A 10,428-nucleotide genomic window follows, 5' to 3' on the forward strand; every position below is an offset into this window, starting at 1 on the left:
TCTCCAGCCAGGTTCTGTCCAGGTTCTTCAGCCAGGTTCAGTCCAGGTTCTCCAGCCAGGTTCAGTCACCAGGCTCTAGTCAGGTTCTCTTGCCAATTTCTGTAGTCAGGTTCAGTCCAGGATCTTTTGCTATGTTCTCTCAATCTAAGTTCTGTGTTCTAAGTTCTGTGTTCTAAGTTCTGGCTCTCTTGGTTCCGTATTCTAAGTTCTGTATCTTGCTGTCTTATTACATCTGTATTTATACCAGTTGATTCAATCCTATCAATCTCTATTACAAAGGCTAGGGCGTTTCTTATCTCCATTCCAGGGAGTAAAGATTATGTAGCTTAAGCATGATTGTTCGTCGTTAAAGTGATTAATTGCCCGCCTGGCACTAGTTAAGAGGTTTTATTCCCTCCCTAACTTCAGGGGAAAATCCCTACCTGGGGAAACACCCTTTCTCAGAGACCTTGGTTAAAACACATAGTGCCAAGAAGGTGAGCAAACATATTAAGAACAGTATGCCATATATGCCAGGTCCCTTGAAACAGCAAGCATGGACCGGCTCCCAGCAGATAGGGCCTAATGGAATGCATTGTACGTTTAGAGAGAGATAAATTAAACAGAATTATCCCTGCTCTCAATAAACTTATAACCTAATAGAGGCTATAGCAGAATTACATTGGAATAATAATAATAATAATAATAATAATAATAATAAGTAAAACACCTGCAATGAGTGGCATAGTGTTATTGGGGTCTAATGAACAGAGAAGGGGAGGTATTTTTTTTCAGTTCAGAATTGGCTCTCTCCACTGTCCACTCTGTCTGAATGCAAATAAATTTATTAAATTCTTTGTCTCAAGTTCTTCATTTTAAAAATTAAATAATAGTACCTACTTCATAGGCTATGCATATTAAATGAGTAACACCTATATAAAAATACACATGGTATCATATAAGTGTTCAAATATATATAATTAGAGGCCCGGTGCACAAAAATTTGTGCACTCGGGGGGCGGGGGGGTCCCTAAACCTGGCCTGTGCCCTCTCGCAGTCTGGGACCAGTCAGGGGATATCCATCTGCTGGCTTAGGCCCGCTCCCCGGGGGATTGGGCCTAAGCTGGCAGTCAAACATCCCTCTGGCAGCCCAGGAGCCCTCAGGGGATGTCCACTTGCCAGCGGGGAGCAGGCCTAAGCTGCAGTCAGACATCCTTAGTGCTGCTGAGGAGGCAGGAGAGGCTCCCGCCACCACCGCTGTGCTGGCAGCCATCAGCCTGGCTTGTGGCTGAGCAGAGCTCCCACTGTGAGAGCGCACTGACCACCAAGGAGCAGCTCCTGCATTTAGCGTCTGCCCCCTGGTGGTCAGTGTGTGTCATAGTAACCAGTCATTCCCAGTCGTTCTGCTGTTAGGGTCAATTTGCATATTACCCTTTTACTATATAGGATAGAGGCCTGGTGCACGGCTGGTTTGCCCTGAAGGGTGTCCCAGATCAGGGTGGGGGTCCCACTGGGGTGCCTGGCCAGCCTGGGTGAGGGGATGATGGCTGTTTGCAGTCTGGTCAAGTCCCCCAGTGGAGACCCTCACCCCATGGGTGTGTGGCCAGCCTGGGTGAGGTGCTTATGGCTGTTTTCAGGCTGGCCACAGCCCCTTCAGGGTGGGAGGGTCTCGCTGGGGTGCCTGGCCAGCCTGAATGAGGGGCTGACGGCCGTTTTCAGGCTGGCCACACCCGTGGGCTGGAAGCAGGTATCTGGGATTTATTTATCTTCTATAATTGAAACTTTGTAGCCTTGAGCAGAGCTCAAGGCCAGCAGGGCAGGCGGGAAGCTTGGCTTCCTCCATCGCCGGGGCAACAGAAGCCTCCTGCTCGCTCCTGCTCCGTGTCCACAGCCATCTTTGTGATGGAGTGATGGTTAATTTGCATATTACTCTTTTATTAGATAGTAGTTTTAATATTTTTATCATTATTGGCCATGTACGTATGTAGACAGCTAAAGGTATATATAAGTACATATGTATACATGTATATGTACAGATGTATTTCAATTTATATATAAAGTAGAGGCCCAATGCATGAAATTTGTGCAAGAGTAGGCCTTCGCAGCTGCAGTGGCTCCTGGATCCTTCCCTTGCAGCCGAGGCTTCGTCCAGAAGGTTGTCTGGAAGGATGTCTGGTCTAATTAGCATATTGTGCTTTTATTATTATAGATATATGGGCTAAGTTTAATTATGAATATTGTGATTTCAGTTTTTGGCATGCAAATGCTGGGCCCTTCGGTAACTTGCGAGAAGAGACAACAAATAGTCACTTGGATATATCAGTTCTGAGCCAGCGGAAAGTACTGGAGCGCAGATAGAGTAATAGTAAATATGAAGCAGCATTTCACATGGAATATAACCAAAAATCTGTTGGGAACCAGGAACATAAGCGCCTTAGACCATTTCTTCACACAGTGAAGAGGAAAAGTTCAAAAAGAGGCAAACAAACAAAAACAACAATGGACGTTTTCGTCACTCAGCTCTCAGAGAAGAGGAAGCCCTTCACCTGGGAATAGTGCTGCAGAGATGAGACTGACTCTCTAGGAAGCGGGGGCCTTCCCATTTTCTCCCTTAACCTCATCTTCCTGACTCAAGCTGAGAGGCAGTGCCTTCGAGCTCATGCTGTCAGTAGACAAGTAGGAGGCTGGGGTTGGGGTGGGGTAAGGGCGGGTTGGCTCTGTCCCCAGTAATAAAAGTGAAAAATCTTGCAGGCAGAATTCAAATGAGAGGTTAGGTAAACCTTAGTAAAAGGCAGAAACTTACAACAATGTCTTTGTCAGGTTTTCCTCACAAAAGTGAGAAAAGAGAAAATAAGAGCGTCGTGCACACCTCCTCGCGTGACAAGGAAGCGAGGCCGTGGGCAAGATCGCATCTCTAGAGCTATCCATTCTTGAAGTGGGAGGAGAACAGGAAGTGAAGAACCCATGAGCTTATGGAGTGGGTTGTGGCAGCTAGTAAGGGGAGGAAGGGGACTCTGGGGGTTGTTCTGTGCTTGAGAAGAGGCCCCATGTGGATAGGGGGTCACCTGTTGGGCAGCTTCTCCAGCCAGAATCATCTGCTGTCACTGGTGTGCTTTTAAAACCTTTCGGAAAAATGTGATATCCTCTGGTATGAAGACAGTGAGCTTGAACTTGCTGAATATTTTCCTGGGTAAACAATTTTCTTTCTGCTTACTAATTCAGAAAAAAACATCACCAACAATATTTATATAGTTTATAGACAAAGAAAGAAATCACATGTTCCTAACCAAAGGAGTTAGTCACCATTTTATGTGGTTTTCCATATATGTGTCATCAGACACTTTAGTATACCAAGAGAAATCCTCTGCTTGGCAGTTCTTGGGTTATTTCCTAACAAGTTGAAGCATCGTCAATTAAAGAGCAATGTGCATATCAGAAATATTCAAGTCTTCTTTAAACTCCCTGTGTAAATTTAAAAATTATGCACTTTATAAAATCCACAAACCTGTGAAATTTTCGAGAGCCAAGTATTCCTGTGTTTAGACTACTAGGCAATCATTAGGAGCAAGGCATTATTCAAAATGTTTTCTTGAATAATAGTATTAGAACATCAAGTCAAAAGTTTCGTGGGCAGCAAACATCCTGAGAACTATGACACAGACATTTGTTAGATTAAAAATGGACCTTTAATATGGCAAATTTTCATTTTTCTTGTTTTTACAACAACTACAAGAACAATGAGTAACATATAATATATTTTAACTCTGTGCCGGCATTATCCTAAGCATGTAACATTCCCTCAGTACTTCTCTGGGGTAGGTTCTATTCTCATTATTCCCATTTTGCAGATGAGGAGGCTGAGATTCAGTGAGTAGAACATAGTGTCAGTAAAAGAGATAAAAGAGCTCTATATCTCCTCCCATCCCTTGCCTTGGGGCCTTGATTTAGTTATCCCCTCTCTCAGTTCACCACATGTAATTATCCTTCCCCATGACATTCCCTTTTGCCCACACAAATGCACAGGTATCCTTTGTTAAATTTTTTTTCTAATTCATTCAGCAGGAGAAGCAGTGACATTAATCAGATCATAAATTCCCATTTTGCCATGTTGTATATAATTAAACACACATTTAAGAGATTTTGGCCAAACACTGGCCATCAGTAATACCCCTGAAGATATTTAGTTTAGCTTTAACATGTCCCTTGTTAGAAATTCAAAATCTGTGACAAGAGTATTGTCTTCAGTTGACCCTCAAACTTCCAACTGCAAATAGCTGGGTGCCTGCAGTTCCTGCAGCACGTGCCGGGTGCTGTGCTCTGGGTTCCGCTTGTCCAGAGCCCAGCACAAATGAAAGTTTGAAAATTATCTTAAAAACACAACTAACGGCAGATGATTTGCCTTTGAGTTGGGGGACAAATAACAGAATCTCACCAAATAGGACATCTGACCTTCACCATAAGAGTCTGCCAACTGTGTGTAATACGGACAGCGTATCCAAGGTTCTGGTCAATGTCGGGTTTTCACTATGTGTTGATATCAGAGCTGGAACAGGAAATAAACGTGAATTGCTTCACATTTATGTTAAATATTAAGTAAATGCATAAAAATGATTCCAAGTCAGCTCACTGACATAATGTTATTTCCAGAAAGTGGGAGATTACAGTTTTGAAATATAACCGGAAGCCTTCCCCCCTCCCCGTAAACAAATATCAGTTAGTACAGTAACGGGGATTGAAAGACCTCGGGCACCCAGTTGAAAATTTTAACATTAACATTGATAGTTACAGCTAGGAATACAGTTCTTCACGCTACCTTTATTTACACTAAGAGGGCCAGCGATTCCGTGCCCAAGGGTGTTCTCCAAATCTGGTTTGGCTTATTTTAATGTGATTTCAGAGAAGCCCGCCATGCCTCTTTTGTGGTGTTTTAATGATATTGTTGTGTTCTATACTGTTGAATCAGCACCTTCAAAATAGAAGAAGTTGAAACTCTGTTTCTACAGTATCACTAGGCAAGAACTGAAATACCAGATCATAAATTAACATATTTTTTGTCACAAAATTTAAAATGAATACTTGTCTCTGTTCAGAAATTTAACCTGTTTCTAAATTCTCTCTAGTAGTGTTGTCTACAGCTAGGTATTAAAGTCACTATTACTACTGTTATTTATAAACATCTGAGACTTGATTTTTTTCCCCCCTCTAGGGTCCCCTGCCCTGACTGGAACTGGAACAATCAATGTCATAGTAGATGATGTCAATGACAATGTCCCCACTTTTGCCAGTAAATTGTATTTCACTGCGATTCCCGAAGATGCACCGACGGGAACAGACGTCCTATTGGTCAATGCCTCAGACGCGGACACTTCAACCAACGCCGTCATTAGGTCAGCACCTTTTCCTTTGTAAATTTTGATTATTTTTCTCATTAAACATTAGTCTTTGCATTAAATGAATATGATGCTCAATTTTGCAAAAAATGTCATCATATTAACACGTACCCGATTGTGGTTATCTGTTGTTGAATAGCCATCTATGCCTGGCGACGATTCGGTTAATGATTATTTTGTTTGTTATTAATTTCCTATTTAAAAACTCACTTTGGGAAACTGGCAGTAATTAGTCTGTTCCCCCTGGCAGAGATGACTGAGTTAACTAGGAGGCCTCAATGTATTTTTTATTAAATAAACATTGAGTCGCTAGTATGAATAACAGTGATGAACAAGACAAAGTTTCCATTTTCTTTGAGCCTGCATTGTTTTAGACAGATGTACAAGTAAATGTAAAATAGGTAAGATTACTTCATATAGGGAGGACAGCCTTGAAAATAAAACGGGATGATGCACTGGAGAGTGACAAGGGACTTTTAGGTGTGAGTATTGTGGAAGGCCTGGACATCCGGGGCTGTGAGCTAGAAGTCAGCCTGGTGTGTTTAAGGAGGTTTGTAAGTCTGGACCAGAGTGAGGAAAGGGTCAGGGAGAAAGGCAGGGGCCACATCATGTAGACGACAAAAGGATCTTTATGTCATGGTAAAGAATTGGGATTTTAAATTGTATTTTTAAGTGGGAAACTATTGATGGATTCTAATCAGGGAGCAACATGCACTGATTTGTATTTGACTGGATTGGAGGAGGTAAGATTGCAGAAAGAAGTTTTAGAGAGAAACCAGTGAGACCATTTCGGTGCTAAGTAACATAGGGATTCCAACAAGATGGGGATCTGGCCCATACCTGGGTATGTGCCCTGACAAGAAATGGAACCTGGAACCAGCTAGCAACCTTCCGGTGCATGAGACCTTCTAGTATACATGAGCCTTCTGCTCCTGGGAAAAGGATCTGTGCTTCCCTGGCCTTAGGGCTTGGTCCAGGTCTTCCTATATCCTAGGCCAACGTTCTTCAGACTGCAGCCTTCAGGCCAAATTCAGCTCAGGGTCTGCCTTTGTAAATAAAGTGTTATTGGAGCATAGCCTCACCCATTCACGCACTTACTGTCTGAGGCAACTTTTGTACTATATTGAGTATTGCAACAGAGATCTTACAGCTTGCAAAGCTGAGAATATTTACTAATGGCCCTTTCCAGGGACAATCTCCTGGCCTAGAACACCTTCTTTCTCCCTCTTCAACGTTAGTGTAAGATGGCAGCCCCCTTAAAATGGAGCTTGAATTTACTCTCCTCCAAAGAAGGCTTTATTTTTTAAAATATATTTTATTGATTTTTTACAGAGCTGAAGGAAGAGGGATAGAGAGTTAGAAACATTGATGAGAGAGAAATATTGATCAGCTGCCTCCTGCACACCCTCTCCTGGGGATGTGCCCTCAACCAAGGGACATGCCCTTGACGGGAATCGAACCTGGGACCCTTCAGTCCGCAGGCCGACGCTCTATCCCCTGAGCCAAACCAGTTAGGGCAAGAAGGCTTTATTTTCATCATTCCAGGCAAAGGTGAAAACCTGGAGCAGTGCTTCTGTGCGGTTTCTTAACACTTATACATGCTGCCGTGGTTTGCATTTACTTACTATATACCTTTCTGCCATTTAAGATGCATGCTTGAGGACAGAATTTTTACCTACTTATCCATATCTCTGTTAGTCCATCTATCTCTGAACTAAATATATAGATGGATTATAATAGATTACTGCAGGTCCTTGAATAGCATCATTTTGTTCAGGTTTTTTTATTAAAACATTGATACGATGTCCTGAGAATCTAACTCTTGTTTGTATCAATTAGTCTGCGGTAAAATCGGTTTTGTTCTTCATTGTTTTGCCTAAAGTCACAGTTTCCAAGAACCTACCGATGGTGTTACATGAGGACTTACTGTACATGTAATAGATTATTATGATTATATATGTATATATACTATGTTTATGTAAGCCTAGACTTTGAATTGTTGTCATGTGTTGATTATATTGACATGTGCTTATCATATGAAATGACATTTAATACTCAAAACTACCAAATGAAAGGAATCCATTTTTGCCTTTACTTTTTTAAATACAAGTTCTCCAACAGTTTATCATTTCTCTTAAAAAAGATGAAAGTGCTGAAATGTGTCTTTTAAACCGTGAGCTTAACGGGAGGAAGGTGCACTCTGCTGGCTGCAGTGTGGGTTTTTCCTGCTGTTTCTGTGAGACACATGCTGTTGCTATGTTTTTATGAATGCAAACCAAACTACAGAAACATGTACCTAATTCCAGCAAGGGCATTTCTTTGTTGGCCTAAAAGAGAAAGCTTTTAAAGACATCTATTTCTTTGCTACCTCCAACCTTAGAAAGGATGGACCCCAGCCAATTTCTGAACCTTCAAGCTTAGGAACTTCTTCCCTAGCAGATCTCTCAGGAATATATGCAGATAGCTGTCCTCTCCAGAAAGAAGAGAGAAGCTATTCTCAGTGGAAAATCCTGTCTGTTAACCAATCTGGTTAGCATCAAAATATCCATGGAGATGGCCTACCTCTCCTGACAACAAGCAAGCAGAGCAGCATGGCCATGTGAGGAATGAAAAATGAGAGAATTAGTAGCTAGGAATGTCTCTGTATAAATAATCAGTTCTCTAGTTGTTCTGGATAGTCAATGTGTATCAAATACAGTGTTTTTGTCTTGAAAGAGCAGCCTTCAACTGCTCTTCCCTGGGACATTATGGCACACAGCAGAAAACTAATGTTTAGATTCATTTAACAGATGTTCATCTGTGGTCCTGGCCATTAACCACACTATTAGAGCAATGCCCTGATTTATGCTTTCTGGCTCGTCTATTTAAAACACACTGGTCTTCTGGGTACATTTTGGGGTCTTGCGTGATTTAATACGCCCACAAAGCTTGCAAGGACCTGCTTGAGGTCATTGGACATCTCACAATAAAGAGTGTCAGTGGGATATTCACGTAACATTTGAAAGATTTGTCTTCCAGCTGTATTTTTTTCATTGCTGTGTGATCTGACTTATAATGTCTTGGGTTACATTTCTGCCTCAGTTTTTAAATTACAGTAAAGGGGTGCAACGACATTGTACCTAGAAGGAACCTGCCATCTCTGCTCTCTGCTTTAGCTACAGGATCATCGGTGGAAACTCTCAGTTCACCATCAACCCCTCCACAGGACAGATCATCACCAGTGCGCTGCTGGACAGGGAGACAAGAGAAAATTATACATTAGTAGTGGTTTCCAGTGATGCTGGGTCTCCGGGGCCACTTTCCAGTTCTACCAGCGTGCTGGTTACCGTGACTGATGTCAACGACAATCCACCAAGATTTCAACATCACCCATATGTCACACACATCCCATCGCCTACTCCTCCAGGTAATCGCATGATGCATTGGACATGTTCTATAAAACACATTTCTTTCATTTTTACATGTATAGCTTTGATATAGCCTGTGCTTGCAAATCCTCTGAAATTCGACTTGTTTTGCCTAACAAAACTAAAGGAACATTGAATCTCACAAACTAATTCTTTCTTCATCAACCAATTGTGTTTGAGATCTTATAATTGCCACACCTTTCCTAGCACTATTTCTTAATATGACTTGAATATTGTTAGGTGATTAAAATAAATATGACTTGCAGTCAGGTAGGGTTCTGCCTGGAGATGTAGTTTGTAAGTTCCCTGAGAGGAGGGACAGGTCTCTCTTTTTTTCATGCCATATCCCAGTGCCTGAAACATTATCTGGAATTGATAGGAATTCAGCTATATTCATGGTTAGATAATGAATATTTTACTTTAATGCTTCATAGGTAGATTTTTAAAAATATTTCTAATGAATGAATAATTCTAATTCTTATCATTAATATCATTTTATTCCAGTTTTGAGGGGTGCAGGTTTATTTGTTAGTAAGTTTATGGAGCCATTAATGAGCCACTTTCATGCTGACAGCATGCATTTATTATTCTGCATCTCTTTCAAATTTAGTTTGGTTGCCTTTGCTTTTTTTGCAAAGAACGGCACACTCTCTTCAGAACCGCACAAATCATCTGCCATCTGCAGTTTCTGAGATGAGTTTTCAAACGGGAATAAACACAACTAAAGACCACGATTCACTTAATCTTCCTTGCTTTAAAATATTTTTAATTAGAAGAAAAAATAAATAAATGGACCCAGGATTTCTCCTCTCAGGGATCTTTGATCTTCTATGCACTCGAGAATATCTAATTAATAGCAATTGAAGGTATAATATCCATAAAATTTTGCCAACTTTCTATCAAAGGGAAACGTTGATATCAAAGTCATAGGTCTCTGCTGAAGGCCTTTAGTTGAAATGATGCTGGCAGACATAACTCTAATCACAGTATTCAGTGATGCAACGTTTCATCTCCTACGCAAAGTGAGGGACACGCCAGCATCTTTTCCTCATTAGACATAATTAATCAGGATCACTGGCCTTTTTTTTTTTTTTTATAAAAGTCTTTTCAGTTTTGTCACAAACTCTTTGGTAGGGCTGGGAGTGCAGGTTTGGGAAAGGTTTCTGAATGAGAATATCAAAAACATGTCCTTCTGGCAGCTCCCCTGCATATTTCTCCTACAATCTGTTTTGTTGGCACTCTTCCCAAACACTGACTTTTGGAATCCACATTGGGTCAATTCTTTCTCAGTTCTTATTTCTTACTCCTTTATAATTGTTTGAGTTGACTTATGGATTTATATGTATATTTATGCTTATGTTTTATCTCCATGGCATAATAGCTCACAGGTAAAATAATTTTACTGTGGAACAATTGGCATAAGGAATCAACAGTGATTTTTTTAAGCATATTATTTTTGTGGACATCATTACATAATGGTAATTGAGGAATGTTTTAAGACATAAAAGAGCAATTTTCTTTTACATGGGGTAGCAGCACAACTGTTAGCACAGTGCATGTTACAATCATGTGGGCAGGAAGTTGCATGATGTGCAAATTTATCTCCCATGAACTATAATTCGGAATGATTAGCCATTGCTCTTCCCTGTGCT

At 41.0% G+C, this 10,428-nt stretch overlaps 1 protein-coding gene across 1 annotated transcript in view; it reads left to right on the forward strand.

Annotated features, from left to right (window-relative positions):
* The window catches only part of FAT4 (FAT atypical cadherin 4), a 159,637-nt gene that overhangs the window by 111,109 nt on the left and 38,100 nt on the right, over positions 1–10,428 (forward strand). The window contains exons 7-8 of the mRNA XM_036313839.1: positions 5,186–5,366; positions 8,525–8,775. Of these exons, the coding sequence (XP_036169732.1) occupies positions 5,186–5,366; positions 8,525–8,775 (432 nt within the window). The remainder of the gene's footprint in view (positions 1–5,185; positions 5,367–8,524; positions 8,776–10,428) is intronic.

This window comes from Myotis myotis, unplaced genomic scaffold, assembly GCF_014108235.1.
Source record: "Myotis myotis isolate mMyoMyo1 unplaced genomic scaffold, mMyoMyo1.p scaffold_m19_p_6, whole genome shotgun sequence".
NCBI classification, from domain to species: Eukaryota; Metazoa; Chordata; class Mammalia; order Chiroptera; family Vespertilionidae; genus Myotis; species Myotis myotis.